This window comes from Trichosurus vulpecula, chromosome 2, assembly GCF_011100635.1.
Source record: "Trichosurus vulpecula isolate mTriVul1 chromosome 2, mTriVul1.pri, whole genome shotgun sequence".
Lineage (NCBI taxonomy): Eukaryota > Metazoa > Chordata > Mammalia > Diprotodontia > Phalangeridae > Trichosurus > Trichosurus vulpecula.
In genome coordinates, this window is record NC_050574.1 from 377543555 (window position 1) to 377567974 (window position 24420).

General features: G+C 37.4%; 1 protein-coding gene across 1 annotated transcript in view; it reads left to right on the forward strand.

Moving 5' to 3' along the window:
* SLC37A1 (solute carrier family 37 member 1) overlaps window positions 1-24420 on the forward strand; it is a 103908-nt gene that overhangs the window by 11202 nt on the left and 68286 nt on the right. The window contains exons 3-6 of the mRNA XM_036744148.1: window positions 6026-6152; window positions 11180-11258; window positions 15076-15211; window positions 18449-18525. Of these exons, the coding sequence (XP_036600043.1) occupies window positions 6026-6152; window positions 11180-11258; window positions 15076-15211; window positions 18449-18525 (419 nt within the window). The remainder of the gene's footprint in view (window positions 1-6025; window positions 6153-11179; window positions 11259-15075; window positions 15212-18448; window positions 18526-24420) is intronic.

The window sequence follows — 24420 nt, forward strand, 5'->3', positions numbered from 1 at the left end:
CCTTTATGGGAGAGAGTTATTTCCCAGAGGAAAGGAAACACTCAATTGAGGAAACATGACCCAATTCTCAAGGGCTTATAGAGCCCTCTGAGGGGCCAAGAACCTTAAGGCCAAGATTATTCCTCATCAAGAAAGAAATAAGGAAGGGCCAGAGGGGATGAGCCAGAACTATATAAAGTAGTGCATTTTTATCAGGTAAGTATTCCTAGTGATTAGATCCCAGAAATCACTGAGATGGAGAGTCCTTCTTCCTAGAGTGATGTTGACTTGTCAAAGACATGACTTCATGGAGATTGGACATGATGTAGACATAGTTCTTGATTAGCTAGGGCAAACCTCTTCTCCTGACATAGGAGGGTAACACATTGCCAGTTGAGAATAAGTTGGGGGCCACTTGGGTTAGGTAGGTACTCCAATTAGCAAAAGGAATCCAAATGGCCAAGAATAGTTTCCTTGTCCTTAAGAGGATCGTAGGGTCCTGTGCCTAGCACAACATTGCATCACCACGATAATGTTCATATTGGCACTGGACCTACTCCCCAAAATCTACTCTTCTTGTAACAACTCCAACATGGTTAAATATATGACATCTCTGATGGTTGTAGACATGGATGCAACTGTATGCAGTGGGAAGAATTTCCTCTACTGGTCACCAGTGAAAGCCTTCGATTGTCCAATCCTGTGCCTAGATCATTTGGCCAGACCCATGACCACTCCCCAGAAATTAATGCAGGTGAAGATCTTCTCTGCCTCTTCCCTTAAGGCTCTCTCACATACCACCCATGCAGTCTAGAGTTCAGGCCACCAGATTGCCCATTGTCAGGACCCCCATTCCTTAGGGTATCCCCTGTTACCAGATTAACTTCTACTGAAGTGCAATTTTGAATGCCTTTCCAATAGTGGATAGAGCCATTGGCAAACCAAAATTAAGTTTCTTAAGAGCCATGTCCTTATAGGTGGAGGCCCATTGGGCCAGCAGAAGAAACAGGTTTGTACTAGTACATGTAAGTACATTAAATGTACTGGCATTTTCAGTGTCTGGCATAGTCATCATGTGTTTATGAAAAGCACTAAAGCCAAAGAGACCCAGAAAACATGATTTTTAAAATGTCATTTCCATTTAGCAGTTGAAGCCTCATGTCCTCTACCTTTCTTGTTAAAGGGACCGTCTTACTATCACTCAGGTATGGTGTTTAAAAAGTTCAAGAGACATAATTTCTGGACGATTAGTCATTTTACTAATAATGCTAGCATTTTAATAAAAGATCAGTGGCACTCTCAAATGCCAAAGACAATCATGAGGGCTCATGACCTATATGGCCTTGGAAGAGGGATGTTCCTGAGAATGGCAATCAACTCTAATTGGTTAACAATAAATGAGAAAAAGCGGGACTTATTCTAATAAACTTTAATTGTCATTTATTTCTAAGTTGCTCCCATCCTTCCTTCCTTCCTTCCTTCCTTCCTTCCTTCCTTCCTTCCTCTCTCTCTCTCTCTCTCTCTCTCTCTCTCTCTCTCTCTCCTTTTTTTCTTTCTTTCTCTCTGAAATCTCTCAAGCTATCTTGGAATTGACAGGCTAGATTTCTTTCTTAAGGACCATGACTTAAATCCAAATCACTCTGGCTGTCATTGATTGGCCAATAATAGATCCTGGTGCCAAGCCCCACTTGCTCATTATTTGGTCAGAGTGACTGAAAATAGCAATTGTTTCTGCTCTGGCCAGAAATCCTGAGGGTTTTGTCCTTCCAGACTGATTTTTTTCACTTGTAAAAGAGGCCGTTTTCTGCCTCATTTCTTGCCTAGCCTTAATCACTGAATGGGTGTTGCCTCAATCAAACTGAGACCTGTTAAAGACCTCAGCTTAAAAAGGCCAAGGTCTCCCATTACATCCAGGGCCATCTCCAGTTGTCCTGATTTATATCTTTGACTCTGCACAGCCTAGGTATCAAGACCCCATCTGTATCACCAAAACAATTTTGTAGCGTCTCTTCCTTTTCTAATTTTGTAAATAGCTTTATAAAATTGGAATTAATTGTTCTATGAATGTTTGATGTAATTTGTGGTTGGGCCAGGCAGTTACAAACATTCAGTGAATCTTATGTATTCTCAAAAAAAGAAAAAAAAAAGAAAAAAATTTAAAAAAAAAAAGAATCTTATGTATTCTCAACTCTGTCCTCCACTCTATCATCTTGACTGGTCCCATGAGTCCAAATCTTAAATGATCTTAAATTGACTCATTTTCAGGTCAGATTTTTTTTTAAAACATCATATATTTTTTTTTCAATCTTTTAATTTTTTCAAAATATATGTTGTCTCAAGGAGTCATTGATTTCCATTTGGTCTACCCTAATTTCAGAGAGTCTGTATGCGGGTAAGGTTTACCACTTTTTGTTTTAGGCTATTTAATATCCTTCCAATTCTTTTAGAGCTTCTCTTTTTCTTTTTTATCTCTTCCTTAATTTCTCTTGGGCATTCATGCAGTTGCAGGGAATCTACTTTTTCCCTTTCAGCATCACATTGCAGTTGTTATGGAATTATACTCTTCTGGATTTGGGAGTATCTCTAGATCTGTAGTGATACAGAGTTGTAGCTGCATATGTACAGATATCTTTTATTCTGTTCTGCTTTATATATGTAAATGTTCATTTTCTTTGATATTTGTTAAGTACAGAATAATTTTTTTCAGAGGGGGGAAGGCAGGGCAATTGGGGTTAAATAACTTGCCCAAGGTCACAAAACTAGTACATATGTCAAGTGTCTAAGGCCAGATTTGAACTCAGGTCCTCCTAACTCCAAAGCCAGTGCTCTACTCACTGTACCACCTAGCTGCCCCAAGAATAATTTTTTAAACAAAAATTTGAAAGAAAGTTGTTGGGTTTGCTGTAAAATAAAGGAGTATCTTCCCAAACAAAGGTAAAGAGGCAAAGTTAGTAGGTCAGAACCAGTAACCACCCTCAACAGTTTGACTCCTAATGCAGAGAAATCAAGTAAGGACCACAGTTTAAATTCTGTTGGCTTTACCATAGCTGAAGGGGCAGCTAGATAGCACAGTGAGTGCTGAACACTGACCTGGAAGTCAGGAGGACCTGAGTTCAAATCCAGCCTCAGACACTTGACACACTTACTAGCTGTGTGACCTTGAGCAAGTCACTTAACCCCAATTGCCCTGCCTTCCCCCTTCGAAAAACAAAAGAAAACCCATAGCTGAATAAAAAATTTGACCTCCAAATACAAGACTCAAGGGAAACTTAAAGAGGTAAAAAAAAGAAACAAGAAAGAGAAAACATAAGAAATTCAATAAGGTTAAACTTTATATTTCTATATGGCAACATAGTATTTGTAATTCTTAAGAAATTTATTACTGTAAAGGCATTAAGAGGGTATGGGCATAAGATAACTTTGATGAGATGATACCTTAAAAAACAAAATAAAGGGATAAAAAGAAGATTGCACTGGAAGGAGGGGGGAGATAGAATGAAGTAAATTATTCCAGATAAAAGAAGTATAAAAGACCTATTATAATAGAGGGAAAGATGGAGGGTGGGGGTGGGCAAAGCTTAAACCTTACCCTCCTCAGAATTGGCTTAAAGTGGGAATAATGTACACACTCAGTTGGATACAGAAATCTATCTTACCCTATAAGGAAGTAAAAAGAGAAAGGGATAATAGAAGGGAGGATTGATAAAAGACAGAGAGATTGGAGGGGGTGGTAATCAGAAGTAAGATACTTATGAGGAGGGAAAGGATGGAAGTGAGAGAGAAGGATAAATAAGGAGAAAATAGCATGAAGGGAAATGCAGTTAGTTATCATAACTACAAATGTGAATAGGATGAATTCACCCACAGAACAGAAGTAGATAGCAGAATGGATTAAAAACCAGAATCCTACAATATGTTGTTTACAAGAAAAGCATTTGAAACAGAGAAATACACACGGGGTAAAGGTAAGGGGCTCCATGGAGCAGAATCTATTATGTTTCAGCTGAAGCAAAGAAAGCAGGGTAGCAATCATGGTCTCAGACAAATTGAAAGCAAAAATAGATCTATTTAAAAGAGATAAGGAAGGAAATTATATCTTGTTGAAAGGTATCATAGACAATGAAGTAATATCAATTCTAAATGCATATGCACCAAATGGTATAGCATCCAAATTTTGGGAGGAGAAGTTGAATGAGTTATAATTACATGTAAAAACAATCTATAATACTTTTTAAAAATTTTTTTTTATTTTTCTCCAATTGCATGTTAAAACACTTTTTTAATTTGTTTTTTTGTTTGTTTTGAGTTCCAAATTCTATCCCTCCCTCCTCTCCCCATCCCTGAGATGGGTAAGCAAAATAGGCTATGTATCTGCAATCCATATTAGTCATTTTGTACAAGACCTGAATAAAAGAAAAAGAATGAAAGAAAGTAATAACATTCTTCAATCTGTATTCAAACAATATCAGTTCTTTCTCTGGAGGCAGAGAGTAGGCTTCATCATTAATCCTTCGAGATTTTCTTGGATCATTATTCACAGTTCTTCATTGAACAATATTGCTGTTATTGTGTATAACGTTCTCCTGGTTCTGTTCGCTTCGTTTTGCATCAGTTCATGTAAGTCTTTCCAGGTTTTTCTAAAATCATTCTGCTTGTCATTTCTTATAGCACAGTAATATTCCATTACAATCATATACCACAGTTTGTCTAGCCATTCCCCAATTGATGGGCATCCCTTCAATTTTGAATTCTTAGCCGCCACAAAAAGAGCTGTTATAAATATTTTGATACAAATAGGTCCTCCCCCTCCTTTATGAAGTCTTTGGAATATAGACTTAGCAGTGGTTTTGCTGGATCAAAGGGTATGTTAATAAGCCCTCACCTCTGAACCCCCTCTTAATAGTTAGCCTATTAAAACAATTAGTTCAAAGCCTAGGCATTTACTAAGGTATCTTGGATGTATATGTAGCTAATATGCCTTGTTTCCACATGGCTTTATGCAGCTACAAAAAATTCCCCCAACATAAACCTGAAGCATTGTTTCTCATAAATCTGCAGTGTCTCTGTAGTCAAGGCAACTAAGGTCTCTGATACTGTGGGGTCTTGATGTCCTTTCTCTCCTCATGTAGTCCACTTAAACCCTTCCTTCCCCTAGGTTTCATGTCCCTGCAGGTCAGGTCCCATATGCCAAAGCTAAATTCTCCGTTGGGTTTATATTTGTATCTCTTCCCTGTTACCAAAGGTGCCACCCCTTGAAGCTGCTGTGTATCAATGCTTATTGGGCAAATGAAGAGTGAACATATGAGGGAGAGAGGAAAGAAAAACATATTATTTCTGTTACTCTCTGATATAGATGCAGTGGTCACAGTCCACAAAGTTGCTCATTGCCTGGAGTGATTCATAAATTGGTGAACTCATCTTTTTAAAGATCCACAATGGACCAACATTCTGCCACCAATAACAATGATCCTTCCAATTCAGTCAAAAAATACTCCTTCACACTTCTTAAAGCAGGAGTTCTTAACCTGAGGTCTACAGACCTGGGGGGGTGAGGGGTGGGGAAGGGCAGGTAGAGGTGGTCTATGAACAGATTTCAGGGGTCTGTGAACTTGAATGGGGGGAAAATCGCATCTTTATTTTCAATAACCTCTCATTGAAATTTAACATTTCTTCCAATTATTTTAAAAATGTTATTCTAAGAAAGGGTTCATAGCCTTCAGCAGACTGCTAAAAGGTTAAGAATTTTATTGAAAATGGAGCTATCAAGCTAATTTATTTAAGAAAAAAAGTTTGTCTCCCTTTGTGAAGTGCTGCAAGTATTAGCAGTTTGTTAATATTCATACCTCATTGCCTCTGATATCTGCCTCTTGCTTTCTATAATTACTTCAGTTGTATCTGTTTATAGGGAGGAAGGGGGAGAGAGTTAATCAAATACAATGCATAATGCTAGACTGATAGTTACATTTATATTACTATGTATTATCCTCCGACTTTCCATTGTGCACATTTTCTATTCCTTCATGTATTTTCTCCTTTAATTCACTAGGGTGAATTGCATAAGCAGTGTGCTTCTCATGGTAAGGTTAAACTCAACATACTTAATGAAAATGCCTTCCGTGATCCTGCTGGGAAAATATCAGATAATGAAACTCACTGCGGTTGGGCACCATTTGGTAAGCTCACTATTCCAACAATCCCTTATTTATCTGTATTATTTGTCACTTATAATAGCTTGGAGGGTTTGCATGTGAAGTTATGGGGAGAAATTATATTTCTTTTCTAGCCTTACTAATTTGTGCAACAATAGTGAATGCTCTTAAGTTTAAGTAATATACCTTAATTTCAAAGGCAACAGAAAAAAATCACTACTGTAAATGTTGCAGCAAATAAATTATTTACAATAATTTAGAGTTATTCATATCTTTTACTATTTAGCCTTAAAAGGCTAAATTTTTAGGGGCAGCTAGGTGAGTAGAGCACCAGCTGTGGAGTCAGGAGGACCTGAGTTCAAATTGAGCCTCAGAGACTTGACACACTTACTAGCTGTGTGACCTTGGGCAAGTCACTTAACCCCAATTGCACTCCTTTCCCCCTCCAAAGAAAAAAAGGCTAAATTTTGGGGGGGTCTTTAAAAAATAGCACTAGTTTTTGGATATATCCCTACTATTCACCTCTATTGAGGGTACTTTCCCCAAAGATTTTTTTAAAAGAAAAAAATTATCAAAACCAACCAATGCATCAACTCTATCTGATGGCATATACAGTATTTAACACCCATAATCCTCCATTTCCACAAAGAAAGTTGGCGGGGGGGCAGATTTTCTCAACTCTTCTCAGTGGCCAAGCTTGGAAATAATAGTTACAATTTCCTGTTTTACTTTGTTGTTCTTTCTTTTTACGTTATTGGAGCAACTATACACACATAGATATATATATATATATACATATATATATTTTTCCTAGTTAATGTTTATCACTTCATAAAAGTTTTCTCATGTTCCTCTGAATTATTTATATTAATTATTTTAGGGTATAATAATATTCCATTATATTCATATGCCATAATTTGTTTAGCCATTCCATAATTGATGGATACCTATTTTCTTTCCAGTCTTATACTATAATGATATGTACTGCAATTAATATTTTGAAATATTTGGGACCTTTCTGTCTTTTATTTCCTTGGAGAAATATACCTAGCATATATAGTGGTATCTCTATACCACTAAAGAAAATGGTATCTCTGGGTTCCAGAGATGGTTGTATGTCACTTTCTTCACATAATTCCATAATGCTTTCAGAATGATTGGACCAAATAACAGCTCCACAAGCAGTGTATTAATATTGGAGCACGCCTGACACCAATATTCTGTTAGTTCAGTTTCAATGCTAGGAAGAAATTATAAAGTCAGGGAACAGTTAACTTAAGAGGTTTTGCTTCGCCCTAAAACACCAAAGATATGGTAGTATTTTACTTCTATAGACTATAGATTTCACCCCCACCCTCATCTCCACATGGAAATGTAACTGATAAGCAAAGCAGTGTATGGTAATACGCACAGTCATCCTACGTGTGGAAGGGACTGACCTCACCTGGGTGATACTTCTTAATGCCCCTAGTTGACCAGAAATCCATGTCAAAATAGCCATAGGCCACAAAGAAACTATATTAAGGGAAGCACAGCTTGAGCTTTGCCTCACCCACAGACTAATCAAGTCCTGACTAAATCACTTTTTTCTAACCTATGTTGGGAGGAAGGGGCAGTAATAGAGAAAGAGAGAGCCTGGTAGATATTGTTGATATCAGTCCTATGACATACCAACCCCATTGCGTGTTGTAAGTATCTTTATCTAGAGTAGTGTTGTTAAACTCAAATAAGAACAGATCCCTTCATGGGACGGGTAGGGGACACATTGACTCAGGAAACCACAAATTAATGTTATCTGTGTTGTATTGTATTTTAATTTATTTCGTTAAATATTTTCCAATTACATTTTAATGTGGTTCCAGCCACGTTGCTGAGTTTGGGGCTTAGAGTTTGATACCTCTCTTCTAGGGAACCTTCAATCATTTAAATGCTTTTAGAAATTTTTAGGGTTTTTAGGGTTGTTAATTTTTTCTTTAACCCTTTAAGCTACAATCTTTCCACCCCCAAAGAGTAAAGAAAAAGAAGAAATAAAAGGGAGAAAATATGAAAAATATGAACCAATAATCCTGGATTTTTCCTTTCCCATTCATATCTCAACAATATGGTCCGTGTATGTGATGCCAGATCTTTGCAGTTCTCCTAGTGTAACATGGCCGTGATGAGTCAGAGCAGCACCAGGAATATCTAGGACACAGCATAGATGATAACATTTCTGGCACAGACACAGATTCTTCATCATTGATCAGGCTTATCTTTATTAAAGTGGCAAAAATGTCATAAGCCTCTGGCATGCCACTTGTGTCAGCAACTAAGTTGGTACTGAAGCTTTTTCAATACCACCATCATTCAGTATTCCCAGGCTCACCCACCAAAATCTCCCCTGACAGCCATACCACAGAAATGATACAAAATCGTTGATCCCTTAGAGGCATCTATGGACAGATTGTCCTCTTTTCCTACAATGAAAGCTCTGGGTCAGAGATCATACTGTGAGTTCTTGGCTGTGGCCTGTCAGTCCCCACCCCCATCAGGAGAGATCCCTTCACTGCTATCACCAGCCCCATTAGCTGACCCTTGGCCTGCACCGTATCATCCCTAAAAGCCAAGAGCTCTCTCTCTAGTTACTGAGTGTCTGGTCCAGTTCACTTTTGGTCTTACTATGCTGGTAGTCCAAGATGATAAAAAAAAAAAAACCAACAACCAGGCAAGGCTGAACATGGTGCTTTCTTTACTCTCCTGGGCAACCTCCTCCTGAACTCACTAAGTCAATGATAGCTTCTTCTCCTTTTCCATCAAGAGGACTTCTCATGTTCCTTTTTCATTAAGACAGCTACAACCAGAAGGGACCTTGGCGGTGGGTTCCAGACTACCATATGGCCATCTGATCATCTCACCCTCCATATTTGCAGTTCCCTACCTCCAACTCAGCCATGAGCCATGAGGTCATCTTATCCCAATTTTTGACTACACGAAATGCTGGGGGAAGCCTGATTCTGGCACTTTGTTACTTCAGGTTTGATGTTGGGACTATATGTGGCACTTAAGTAACTGAACATTTAACTAAAATAGCAAGAATATGAAAGAAGCATATAGTACTGCTTAGCTTCTATAGACTCACCACCACTACCCTCCCTATTTCCATAGTGAAATGCACCTGATCAGTAGGGCAGAATTTGGTCACTCACATGGTCTATACACTATGTTGGAAGGACCTAATCCTACATGAGTGGAACTTTTTTTATGCCTTTTGGTGACCAGCGAGCCAGGTCAATATAGCCATAGGCCACAAGAAATCTGCTTCAAGAGAGAAATGGCTTAAGCTCTGTCCTACCTCTAGGCCAATCAGTTCCTGATTTTGTTACCTTTTCCTAATCTAAGTGGGGTGGATGGGTGAAGGATAAGGGAACTCTGGTGGATATTAGTCCTATCACAGTTAGGATGTCTGTTTTCCTTTAACTACTGTAACATTTTTTTATTTCCATCTTTTGTAATTTTTGCCAGTTTGATGTACATAAGGTAAAATCTCCATGTTATTTTTCATTTGCTTTTTTCTTACTAGTGATTTGGAATGACTTTTATGTGATTGTTAATAATCTGAGTACTTCTTTTGAAAACTTTTTACCATATTTTTTGTCTACTTGTTATAACTCTTGGTCTTATATATTTGTGCTATATAGATACATATGTGTATAAGTATATCAGATTCTTATTAGAGATATTTGATGCAAGATTTTTTCCTATTCATTTAACTGGATTGTTTGAACCATTCACATTAAAGTTATGAATTTTAGTGTTGTGTTTTCTTCCATTTGTTTGTTTTGTATCAATTTTTATCCTCTGCATTTTTTAGGCAAGCATTTCATTCCTGGTATTAAATTTGATTACACTGTTTCAATAAATATCCATTTCTAAGGTTCTCCATCCCCCTTCCTTTTAATCTGACCTAAACTAAATTTCTTTAATTTATTTAAATAATTCCCTTCCTTTTTTCCTTTCTTCCTTCACTCTTTCTTGCCTCCTTCCTAATTCCCTGCTTCCCTTCTTTTTTCCTTCTGTTTCCTTCATTTGTTCTTTCTCTTTCATAGTCTAGGCCAAACTAAACATTTTCAGGATATGCTGGAACTAGCTCTCACAAGCTCATGAGAGCCAATTGTTAATTTTTTAAAATATTTTATATTTATTTTTTGCTTTCATTTTTTTTTTAAATTTTGAGTTCCAAATTCTCTCCCTCCTACCTCTGCTGCACCCAATGTGAAGGCAAACACTATGCTACCCATTATACATGTGAAGTCATGCAAAACATATCTCCATATTAGTCATGTTGCCAAAACAACAAAAAGCAAGTAACATAAACAAAATTTTAAAAAATCTTTCAATTTGCACTCAGAATTCGGCAGTTCTCTCTGGAAGTGAATATCATTTTTCATGATGGGTCCTTTAGAATTGTCTTGGATCTTTTTTTTTATCAGAAGAGCGAAGTCTTTCATTATTATCATTGTTACAATATTGCTGTTACTATGTACAGTGTTCTCCTGGTTCTGCTCAATTCACTTTGTATCAGTTCATGTCAGTCTTCCCAGGTTTTTCTGAAACTGTCCTGCTTGTCACTTCTTATATTGTTTGTGTGTATATATATATATATATACATATATATATACATACACATATATATATACACACACACACATATATATACATACACATATATATACACACATATATACACATACATATGTGTATATATGTGTGCATTTATGTATCTATATGTGTGTATATATCATGTAGTACATATGTGTGTATTGGTGTATGTTTATATGTATGAAATGATCATTTAAAATTGAGGCACAGGTATGTAAGTTCCAGACACCTCACTGAGAAATCAAAGAGAATATTAAAAGTCACATTTCCTATATTCACACTCACCCCTTTCTGACTCGAGACTGTTACCCAGACTTTGATGAAGATAAATTTTGCACCTTTTTAAAACCACTCTCTAAACCACTTTTTAACATGAGTATGGACACTAATAATGAACTTATCTCATTGTTTAGATAAAAAGAACTATCAGCAGTTACTGGGAGCATTGGATTATTCATTCCTTTGTGCTTATGCAATTGGAATGTATTTAAGGTAAGAAACTGTTAATTTGATTTTTAAGACTCCTCTCTATATATGACTGACATTTCTGTTAGATCTCATGGCCCTCGTCTACCCTGAAGCCACAGCCTCTAGGGAAATAGAACCACTTGGACATTTCATGCTCCATGGCACAACTTTATTTACTACTGAGAAGCAAGAGCAATGCCTGCCCCATACCTAACTCAACACTGTTTAGACAATGAACTCTAGCCTCAAATGTATTCTGATGCCCCCTTTTTTTTTCTTGTCTCTACCCCAGCCAGAGGACAAATCCATTTTCCACATAGGAAAAAAAAGACTTTTAATGTAGTTTTAATATAATCAAAGATCACTGCCTATCTACATGGCTCTTAATATTCTTTCACTGTAAGTGGGCAGAGAAGATAAAAAGTGAATACTACTTACTTATCTCTTATTTTATTTCATTTTTTTATACCAAAAAAGAAAAAAATCAATCATTCAGAGCTTAAAAAATTTTTATTTTGCCTAATAATTCCTTATTCTATCCTAACAGTTTCTTATACCTTTCTAGCAATATAATGTTAAGTAGCTTAAGTATTATTCCCATTTTACAGATGAGGAAACTAAAGCTTTGAAATATTAAGTGACTTGCTCTTGAAACAGTAAGTTGGGGAACCAGCATTTAAATCCAGGTCCCCTGATCCTAAGTCTAGCATTCTTTAAACTACTCCATCCTATTTAGATATGGTTATTTGACTTAAAATATAATAGAGGAACCATTCAGCATGCTATATCAATAACTAATGTTTCAGAGAATCATCAAACTATACAGTGGTATACATTGGCAGCACCTTAGAATTCATCTAGTCTAATTTCATCATTTGATAGATGAAATATATGAGGTCCAAAAAAGGTGTGCAACCCTTAGCCCTGGTAACACCAAAAAGGTAAGATTCAGAGCTTGAGAATTCATTATACCTTTTAAAATTTTGAGTATCAAAAGAAAATAAGTAATTATCAACTTTTAGAAAGTAAGATGTGAATCAACCAATCAATTAATTAATAAATGTTAATTAAGCACCTGCTATTTCCCAGGCACTGTGCTATGTGCTGGGGATACAAAGACAAAAGTAAAATCCTTCTTGCCCTCAAGTAGCTTGTGTATAGTTGTATACAAAACACATATAAAACAGAAACAACTTAACCTTGGAGAAAAAAGGCAGATCAGAAAAGACTGAACATAGAACATTGCAACTGAGCTTAGTGTTAAAAGGAAATCAGGGATTCCACGGTAAAGAGGGAGAATATTCTAGGCATGGGAGACAGCCAGTTTAAATACATGGAGATGGGAGATAGTGTGTTGTGTGTGAAGAACAGCAAGAAGATCGTTATGGCTAGATCCTAGAATGGAGGAGAGCCATGGGTAAGAGGATGGGGCCAGATTATAAAGGTAATAGAGATCCACTGGAATTTGTTGTGTAGGGAAGTGACGTGGTCAGAATATAGCTTTAGAAAAATCATTTTGGCCGCTGGGCACAAGATGATTTGGCTAGAAATAAGATTTGAGGCAGGGAAACCAACTAAGAAGTTATGTCTGGGCAGCTAGGTAGTGCAGTGAATGGAGCACCAGCCCTGGAGTTCAAATCTGGCTTCAGCCACTTGACACACTTACTAGCTCTGTGACCTTGAGCAAGTCACTTAACCCCAATTGCCCTGCCTTCCCCCCTCCAAAAAAAAAAAGTTGTGTCAATAGTCTAGGTGAAAAGAAATGAGGGCCCAAACTAGGCTGTCTACTGCAAGAGGAAAAACAGTGATTTATGTGAGATATTGTGGAGACAGAATCAAAATTTCACAACAGTTTTAATATGTAGGGTGAGAAAGTGTGAGGAATCAAGAATAACACTGATGTTGAAATCTTGGGTGAGAGCCTGGGTAAACTGAGAAGATATTGTTACCCTGGACAGTAATATGAGAAGTTGGAAAGAAGGAAGGGTTTGAAGAGAAAGAGAAGCATAGTTTTGAACATGCTGAGTTTTAATTATCTTTGGAACATCCAGTATAATGTGTGCAATAAGCAGGAAGTGTTGTAAGGGGTTTCTGTAGCATGTTTGAAAGTGTTATCAATATTTTTAACATCTTAAATATAAATTTTTTTTTGAGGAAAGGGAATGTTCTGTCAATTTTTCTAGTAATTCCAGGTAGAGGCACCACCAGACCAGGAATACCCAGGGTGACAGCCTGTTTGTCCAAATGCTAGCCTTTAGTTTAAAAAGCAATTGGAACTAGAAAGGTGTGATGTTTTTAAAAACACCTTTAGCAATTAGGAAGCAGTAATTAAAGGATTTAAGCAGGTACAACATATCAAGTTGGGGAGTTAGTTGCTAGAAAATTATTTCAGCTGAAATCCTGAAGTTTTTAACTGCTAAGCTCTAAGGTATGTGAACAGCAAGGCAAGTTTTAAATATCTAGAAGGTTGTTTCTTCTGATTGTATACAACAGTCTCATCTTTCCTTGAAGCACCAAAAGCTATTTCTTCCTCAGAGAATTCAGTTCCACCCAAAACAGGAGGAGCTTCATACCTGTTGGATAACTCCAAATTCCCTAGGGGCTTTTGCTTTTCCCTTTCCCTCTTGGTATCATACATATATTCTACTCTCCAACTTCTTGAAACAGATTAGCATGGCTGCCTCTTCACATTCTTTCTCTCCTTTGTGTTCCCCTTGAATTACTTATCCCATTCCTTCCCAAATCATTTTTGTTTTCTCTTCATGTTAGGATGACAATCTGCACTTAGTATATGTATATGTACACACACACACACACACACACACACACACACACACACCATGCACATATAACTTTCTTTCACCTCTTTAGCTCTGTTTTCTCATCCAAAATGTGGGAATGTTGGACTAGATGCACTTCTAACTCTGAATTCTATATGATATTAACCAAATGTTTGTTGGGGGAAAAAAGAATTTGGTAACACCTGAACTTAGTATACAGTTTTAAAATTTATTTTCTTCTGTCTCAATTCAGAAATGGGCCAGGTACCAAAATCAAGGCAGATTTCTCTTACTTTATGAACTCAGAAAACAATGTATTTGATACACTTTTCATTGGATTTAGAGTGGGGGTTTGTTCCTTGAAGTTTGGATTCAGTCAAAGGGCTGCACTTGAGAACCCACAGGGCCTTGAGGCCACAGGTTCCCTACTCCTGGATCTTTTCATTCCTCTTTTGTTTGCATTGAACGGAAGCACTTACAAAGCTTTTGGTTCTTGAAAAGGGCTCAAACAGCTCTCATTAGCTTTTTTGCTTTCAGGATGTAACACAAGGTGATAATTTATTCAGCAAGTAATTTAGGATAGTTCAGTAATCCTTAAGGTTTTCCTGCTAATGTTACTTTGCAGCGCATTTGCCAAGCAGTAATTAGAGTAAATTGAAGGGAGTTTGTTCCCTAGAAATATGTATTGTGTTGCATTTCTGTATCATTTCATGTTCCTTAAGTTCTGATAGTTTGTATTTTAAAATATCCCTTTGTTGTATGCTCTTGACTCTAAAAGATTACCTACTGTCAAGGTACCTGTTTTATTTACTAATTAATAAACAATATCATGAGATTTGGTGTTTTAAAATTAATTCTTTTTGATGAAGGAAGTACCTCATTATAGCTTACTGTCATTTTCTGGTTAACAGATGTTTTATTTAAGTTATGCTTTATGCCCTTCTTGGAATTTCTTAATTGTTTGTGTTTCTTAAAGATCAACTAACAGCACAAAAAATTCTGGAAGTAATTGTTCAGTGATGACTTTTCTTGCCGTCTGCTTCCTCATTTTTCTTTTTCAGTGGCATAATAGGGGAACGCCTGCCAATTAGATATTACCTAACGTTTGGAATGTTTGCCAGTGGAGCCTTTACAACCCTTTTTGGCTTGGGGTATTTCTATAATATTCACAATTTTGGTTTCTATGTCATAACTCAGGTAAGTACTTCAGCTTAAAATTAATACTACATATATTATACACATAGGGGCTTGTGCCTTGGTAACTGGTAAAAGTGAAGTATTGTAATCATTCTAATAGCATTGGAGCTAAGGACAAATGTTGCTTTTAAGTTTCTTGGTCCTATTTTGCAGTTTGCAATTAAGGTGACCCATTCAACCTTTAAAGATTTTTTTAAATTTTAGGCATTTGTTTTCCAAGGAACTTCTTTTAAAATGAAGAAGCCCTTGGCAAAGGGGTAATATAGGAACATCTCAGTGTGAATTAATTTATAATTTTGTTTTTCTCTTAGAGTTAGCTGGAAAGTATTAGGAATTAAGTGCTTTGATTTGGGAAAGGGGATACATGGAGGTGATGAAGGAGGAGGCAAACCCCTCTTCATGAACAAGTGATCCATTCCATCCAATCCTCTCCAGAAAATTGCCCCCTCTATCATCATCTCTACTCTCTCACTAATTATCAGTCACTCCAAGTCCACTGAGTACTTCTCTCCTGCCTAAAAATGTGCCCATGTCTCTCCTATCTCTCACTTGCTCCATGTGTCCCCACTAACTCTCATCCTATATCTCTCCTCCCTTTTGTGGCTAAATTCCTAGGAAGGCCTTCTGCAATCAGTGCCTCCATTTCTTTTCCTCTCACTCACTTCTTAACTCTTTGCAGTCTGACTTCTGACCTCATCATTCAACCTAAACTGTTCTCTCTAAAGTTACTAATGATCTCTTAATTGCCAAATTTAATAGCCTTTTCTCAATCCTCATACTTTTTAACCTCTCTGCAGCCTTGGATATGGTCCATCGCTCACTTCTTGACATTCTCTTCTCTCTAGGTTTTCATCATACTGCTCTCCCCTGACACTCCACGATACTCCCCCTCCTCCTTGTCTGAACATTCCCGCTCTCTATCCTTTCCTGGATCATTCCTATCATGTCTGCTCACCACAGGGGTCTCCAAAGCTCTGTCCTTAGGCTTTCTCCTTTTCTTCCTCTTTATAATGTCATGTGGTGAACTCATCAGCTCCTATGATTTCAATTTTCATCTCTGTGCAGATGTCTCCCAGATTCACTTGGCAAGCCCTAACCTCAACTAGGCAGAATAGTAAGTAGATAACTGGCCTTAAAGTCAGGAGGACCTGAGTTCAAATGTGACCTGAGACACTTGCTACCTGTGACTTTAGGCAAGTCATTTAATGTCTTTCTGCCTTAGTTTCCATCCTTGCAAAATGCGGACAATAATAGCACCTACTTCACAAGATTGTTGTGAGGATCGATGAGATCATATTTATAAAGTGCTTAGCACAGTGCCTGGCATATAGTATATACTTAATAAATGTTTGTACCTTTCTCTTTCTCCCAGTCTCTGGTCTCACATCTCTAACTGCCTTATCACACATCTCAAAGTCTATGTCCTTTAGACATCTTAAACTCAACATATCCAAAACTGAAATCATTATGTTTTACCCAGACCTTTCCCTCTTCCTAATTTCCTGAATACTATTGAAGGTACTGCCATCTCATGCTTGCCATCTCAGTGTCACCCTCAATTCTTCACCCTCTTGCTCTCAATATCCAGTCATTTGTCATATGCTGTCATATCTGTGTAACTTTTCTCGTATATGCTCCCTTCTCTCCTCAAACACTGCAACCACACTGATGCAAGTCATCATCTGACATCTGGATTAATACAATAGCCTACTAGTCTCCCTGTCTCAAGTTCCTACCCAACCCACTCCCATTCATCCTCCAGTCAGCTTGATCTCCATAAAGAGTGTGTGTATGTGTGTGTACACGTATACATACACACATATAACCTAATAATACGTAATAATTTTAAAAGTAAAAATATATACATACATATGTGTTTATTGAGAGAGGGAGTATGTATGAATATACTCCTGGTCTTAGAGTAAGGAAATCTGGTATTCAAGTCATGCTTCTGAGGAATATTCATTTTGGCATCATGGACAAATTGCTTAACCTCAACTGCTTCCTAAGTAACCTAAATTATTACTTCTTTTAAGTGAAACTAGTAAAATCACATTAGGCAACCAAAAAAGAAGAAGAAAATCCAATACTATAGGTCCAACCCTAAGTGCTGGACTTGGAGTCAGGAAGACCTGGGTTTGAATCCTGCCTCAGACATTTGCTATAGCTATGTTACCATGCGCCAGTCACTTAGCTTCTCTTGGCCTCAGTACCTGGACTATACAATGAGGATTTTAGGCCATATGGTCACTAAGGGACTTTTATCTCTAAATCTATAATTCTTTGAACTTTTATTGTATATGCATTAATTTCTATGTGTGTTTGTATGTATAATGCATTTATCCTAAGTTCATTGGTTTTCTACTTAAAATGACTAGAAGAAATTATCAAAGTGTCTTATCTTATTTTCATTCATTATACTGTATAGTCCTTTTTGTTGTTTTCAGTTCCCAGTTTTTGAGTAGGGAAGATGATTGCTTTGTAAAACCAAATGTATTGTAGGATTTTCAGCTCAAAAAAAATTGAAAATCATTGCCCTAACGGGGAATAACCATTTACTTTTTGAGTATTTTTATTTTTGAGCATCTAGTAATCTAGAAGCTTTTTGTTAAGTAATGGGCCCAAATTTATGGTGCTGTGCAAAGCAAGACAAGTCAACATGGCCTCTGCCCTCAAAGTGACTATATTCTAAAATAAATATTCATATTGACGTTAAGTTCTCAGAGTTTGCTCTACAGCCAGATAAGCCCAAGAGAGGTACACAGCCCCAGGGAATGCTTTGGGGGCAGCAGTACACTGGGAGACATTCACCTGGTATGGTTCTGGACTTCCTAGAAAGAGGAAACAGTTTTGCTAATATTTTAATCTTGGTAACAAAAGCACCTTATCAAACTCTGCAGAAAGAAAAAAAAAACTAAACGAACAAAATTTTTTTTGAATTTAACATTAGCCAAACATTTGTTAAGCTCACTTGACAATAAACTTATCAAAATTACTAAAAATAAACTTACTAGAAATTAAGCCCAGAGTCTTTTTCAAATGTTAAGAAAGGTTGTCTAAATTTTCAAATTCAGTGATGGTATTTCAGTGACCAATTAGAAATTCATAAAAAATATAGTTGAAATGAAATCTTCTCCCATACTACACACAAGTACAAGCTATACCCCATGCCCAAATTTAAGAAAAATAGATAATGATAACCTAATGATAAATTATTTTGTTTTTTTTTTTTTCCAGATAGCTAATGGCTTGGTGCAGACCACTGGATGGCCTAGTGTGGTGACTTGCATTGGCAACTGGTTTGGAAAAGGAAGGTAGTAGAAATAAGCCAAATTCTTACTCTCTGTAAAATATTGTGCTAAGTTCTTGGGATACAAAGACAAAAACAAAATAGTCCCTGCTCTCAAGAGGCTTTCCACTAGCGGGGACAAAACAGATAGATAGAGAGATAGATAGATAAAATAATGAGAGAGATGAGAGGGAGAGGGAATGAAAGGAGAAGTGGATAATGGAAACCAAAGTGCCGTAGGAGAATTTGAGAGAGCCACCAGAGAAATATCAGGAAAAACTTCACAGACAAGATGAAACCTGAATTGAACCCTTAAACACACTCCATGTATAAAACTATCTCACCAAGCCCATCCAAAAACCAACATGGGGAGAGCTCTACAATATGAATAGGAGTCCTGAACTAGGTAGGGAGCACTGGATTTAATTAATTAATTTAATTGAATGGGGAGGAACATGATCAAAACTACACTTTAAGAAGATTAATTTGATAGTGAATGGAAGATGGATTGTAGTGGGGAGAAACTTGAGGCAGAAAGAACAATAAGTAGGCTATTGCAATAGTTTAGGCACTGAGGTGATGATGGTCTGCACCAGGATTGTTGCAGTGGCAGAAGAGGGGCAAGGGCATACAAGAGAAGTATAATTAATAATTGAATCCATAGGAACTAAGACCACTAAAAACAAAGAGGGAAAAGGGAAGAGGACACAGACCAGAGCTTAGGGGACACCCATGATTATTAGACATGACTTGACTTAAGAGCTAGCAAAAGAGACCAAGAAGGAGTGATCAGACCAGTGGGAGGAGAAACAGGAGAGAGTGAAGTGAGAAAAACCAGAAAGAAGAGAGTATTAAGGAGGAAAGGACAATCAACATTGTCAAAGAATGCAGAAAGGTCAAGAAGGATGAGGACTGTGAACAGGCTGGTAGTTTTGGCACTTAAGAGGTCACTGGAAACCTTGGAGGGAGCGGTTCTGTCCGGTTGAATGATGCTGTTACTGACACATTGAAGAGAAAAGAGGGAAAGGAAAAGGAAGTAGAGGCACTGATTATAGATGGGAGAGATAAAGAATGAAATATAGTGGAAATGGACAGAAAAGGTGAGGATTTTTTTAAGGATGGCAAGACATAGGTATGTTTTAGCTGGTAGGGAAGGAACCAGTAGACAAGGAAAAAATTGAAAATGGGAGAGTAGGGATGATAGAGGGGGCAATCTGCTTGAAAAGATGGGATGGAATGGGATTGATTATTTGGGCATGTGGGTTAGCCTTGGCAAGAAGAAGGCCCACCTCTTCCTGTGAGACAGGGGTGGAGGAGGAGATAGTTGGGGAAGTCATGAGTGAAGTGAGATAAATGGTAGAGGAGAAGAGGGAGATATCAGCAAATAGCCTCAATATTTTCAGTTAAATGTAAGGAAAGTGTCCTAGCTGAGAGGATGGGGAGAGGGGAGCCATGGGACATTTGCAAAAGGAAGAAAAGATTTGCAAGAGGTGCTGTAGTGAATGGATAGGGAATTCTAAAAAGATTGCCTTGAAGCAGAGAGGGCCCAGTTAAGGTTATATAATATAGCATAAATTTGTAGTGGACACAATCAACACAGTTTTGTGATCCTTTTTCCGGCTTTGTTTAGCAGTATATGAGTGGGAACAAAGGCAGCACATGGTGGGAGTAATTCAAGACTGAGGCGTGGCAGTGCAAGATTGACAATACCATAAGGGACCAAGGGACTTGAGAGAAGAGGACAGTGTAGAATTGAACTGGTTCATCAAGGAATAAAGATGAGGAAGGGAAGAGAGAGTAGCCACTGTAGGGGTGATGGCAAATAAAAGGACTGCGAGGTATCCCTTTCTCCATGTAACTCATAACATTTGCTTTCAGTATTTCAATGCTATGATATTCAGTGCCTACATTTTAGTATTAATATTAATTTATTGTCTGTGGTGCCTTTCAACATAATGTAGTTTTCTTGTTTATCTCTTAATCAAGTCTGTTTTTGGTGGATTTTTTTTTTGTGAGACTATCAGTGCTACCCCTGCTTTTTTGAAGTCAGCAGAAGCAAATAGATTTTTTCTCTAGCCTCTTATTTTAAATCTGTATCAATGTTTATGACACAAGTGTGTTTCTTATAAACAACATATTGTCAGACTTTGCTTTCTAATCTGTTCTGCTATACACTTCAATTTTATGGGAGAACTCATCCCATTCACTTTATAATCATAATTGTTAATTGTGTTTTTTCCTTCATCTTATTTTCTTATATTTTCCCCTCTCCGTCTGTTTCCCACTCCCTGAGGTTTGTTGGAATTCATTTCTGTTCCCTTGCCCTTTCTTTCTCTCATCTAGAGCTCAATCAGTTCTAATCCTTTCTTTCTGTCCTTTTTAAACCTCTTCATGACCTATCCTCCATGGTTAGAATTTGTTTTGTTTATGAATAATCCACTCCTTAACCTACCTTCCTTTTTTTTTTGTTCCTTCTCACTTCTCTCCTTTTCTTTCTTTTCTTTTTTTTTTTTTGGAGGGGGGGAAGGCAGGGCAATTGGGGTTAAGTGACTTGCCCAAGGTCACACAGCTAGTAAGTGTGTCAAGTATCTGAGGTCAGAGTTGAACTCAGGTCCTCCTGACTCCAGGGCTGGTGCTCTACTCACTGTGCCACCTAGCTGCCCCACTTCTCTCCTTTTCTTTCTGTTTCCTTAAAGAATTAAATGTATATATTTCCCAAAATGTGTTTGTATATATTCTTCCTTCCATTGACTTGTTCAGATGAAAGTGAGACTCAAGTAAGTCAGTAAGCATTTATTAAGTGCCTTCTATGTTCCAGGCACTGTACTGTGCACTAGGGATACAAAGAAAAGAAAAGGGCATTCCCTGCATTCGAGGAGCTCTCAACTTAATGAGAGAGACAACATGCAAGCAACTATGAATAAACAAGACATGTATAGGATAAACAGGACAGAATCAACAGAAGGAAGGATTCAGAAGGATTCAGAAAGGCTTCTTGTAGAAAGTGGGAATTTAGCTGAGACTTGAAGGAAGCCAGGAAAGTCAGAAGGCAGAGATGAAGAAAGAGGGCATTACACAAATGACAGACAGCCTGTGAAAATGCTCAAAGCCCCGAAACAAAGTGTCTTATTTAAGGAACAGCAAGGAAACCAGTGTAATAGGATTGAAGAATCTGTGGGATAGTGTAAGGTATAAGGCTGGAAAGGTGGGAAGAAGGGCCTACATTATAATAAAGGGCTTTGAATGCCATACAGAGGATTTCACATTTGATCCTCGAGCTGAGAGGGGTCACTGGAGTTTATTGAATAGAGATAAAATATACTTTAGGAAAATCATTTTGATAGCTGAAGGAAGGCTGCCCTGGAGAAAGTGGAGAAAAACTTGTGGCAGGCAGAGCAACCATCAGGTTGCATTAATACAGGCATCACACAAAGATGGTAGCAGTATCGGGGAGAGAAGAGCAAGTATTTGAGAGATATTGCAAAGATGAGATGGACAGGCCTCAGCAACAGATTGGATATGGGAGAGGGGGGTAAAAGAATTTGAGAGCTAGGTTGCAATTAATCTAGGCTTCGAGCATGGGGGATGGGAGGATGATGTTACTCTCAACATCGTTAGCGAAGTTCAGGGAAGGGGAGGATTTTGAGAGAAAGATAATGAGTTTGGTTTTGGACATGTTGATTTTAAGATGTCCATAGGATATCTGATTCAAGATGTCTAAGTCACATGTCACCCACTCACTCCTCCTGAACTCTTCCTTCTTGTTTGCATTTTCTTCTACGTGGTCATCTTGATTATTGGAGACAATTTTCCCCACCCTTCCTATCACTTTTTGTCCTTAGTATATACTCCTTCCCCCACCCCTGCTTCCTTTCTTCTGTCATGATCATCAAATTATCAGGCATTATTTGGCTTTCTCTATGACCCTTGAAGATTTTGGAGTTCTGATGGGGGACCTTTATCAGTTTGCTCCATTAGAGCAGGCCTGCCTACAAGCATAAAAATTTACATAAATGCTTCAGTAAATGAAGCAGAGCTCCCTCAGAGCTCTCACTAAAATGGCAAATCAAAATATTGTCTATTGTTTCAATAAAAACCTAAGGCGGGACAGCCCTGCATTAGAGTATAAACACTTTATCCTTGTTTGCTTGTTTCTAATTGCCCACTCATGTTTACCTGTTTATGTCACTCTTGATTACTTTGTGTTTCAAGATTTTTGCTCAGCTCTGATCTTTTCATCAGGAGTGCTTGAAAATTCTCTGTTTCCTTGAAGATCCATTTTTTTTTTCACCTATAGGATTATATTCAGTTGTTGGTTTTGTTTTTTAATTTATTTTTCGATTCATGAAACAAAACATAGGACAACAAAAAAGATGATTGCACATAAAACTGCAGACCTACCCTGTACAATTTGCTATTCCCTCCAAATATACAATGATATATACTACAGTGTATCATGTAAATTTCTTTTTTTTCTTCTTTTTCTCCCTTGCCACCTTAGAGATGGCCACCATTAGACACAAATAGGTAGATATATATATATATATGTAAAATTATTCCATACATACTTCTATTTGGCAGTTCTTTCTTTGGATGCAGATAGCATCTTCTTATGTTCTTTATTTGTAATTTGTGTATTTATAATCATCAAAATGACTTAGTCACTTGTAGTCGTTCTTAAAACAGCATTACTATATACTATATCCACTGTTGCTATATACAATGTTCTCTTGGTTCTGCTCACTTTGCTCGTCATCATCTTTTTCCGTGCCTTTCTAACATCACTGAGTTCACCATTTCTTATAGCACAGTAGTATTCCATTACAACCATACACCCAGCAATTTCCTGAAATTTCAGGAGATCCCTGCAATTTCCAGTTCTTTGCCACCACAAAGAAAGCTGCTATAAACATCCCATTCCCATTCAAAGTTATAATTAGTATTTGTGAATTTCCCTCCATCTTATTTTTATTCACTATTTTCTTTCTCAGCCTTCCTTTTTACCCTATCCCTGTTACTTTATCTTCTTCCTCACCTTCCCAGCACCCACTTCACCCATGCCTCCAAGAGAGTTCCCCCATCCTATTCCTCCATCTCAATCCACACACCCCTCCCATTCTCTTCTTCTACCTTCCCAAATCCCAATCCACACATCCCTCTAAAAGTCCCTCTCCCACCCTGTCCCCCAGTTTTCTTACCTGTCTACATAGTTCAGAAGACTTCTACACCCTTTCAGATGTACACATTGTTTCCTCTTTAACCCAGATGAGAATAAGGTCCCAACATTACCAACCCTCCACCCCAACCTGCTTCCTCTGTATTAGTTCTTCCTTTCATACCCCATTTTTATAATATAGTTCCTCCTTTTTACCTTTTCCTACCCAATTTTGTTTTTTAGAATCAGCCCATCATAAAAAACTCAGCCCCAACCTTTCTTTCAAGCTACCTTAGTAACGATGACACTTTTACAAGTGCTGATAACATTTTCATATAAATAACAAGTAAATAGTTTGACCTTAATGAGTGCCTTATAATTAGTCTTTAATGTTTTCCTTATATTTCTTTGGGATCTTTTATATAGAATTTTCCAATGTATATCAACTTTTCCAGTTTTGCTGGACAAATTATTCTTGGTTGTAAGCCTGTATCTTTTGGCTTTTGGAATATTGTATTCCATGTTCTCCACATCCATTTATTGTGGCTGCAAAATTTTATATGATCCTGGCTGTGGATCCTCTGTACTTGAATACTTTCTTTTTGGCTCTTGCAGTTTTTCGGGTTTTTTTTTTTTTGGCTTGAAAGCTCAGAATTTTAATTATGATATTCCTGGAAATTTTCATTTTGGGGTTTTGTTTTATATAGTAATCTGTGGGTTCTTTCTCTTTTAACTTTCCCTTCTGTGCGTAAGAGATCTTTTATA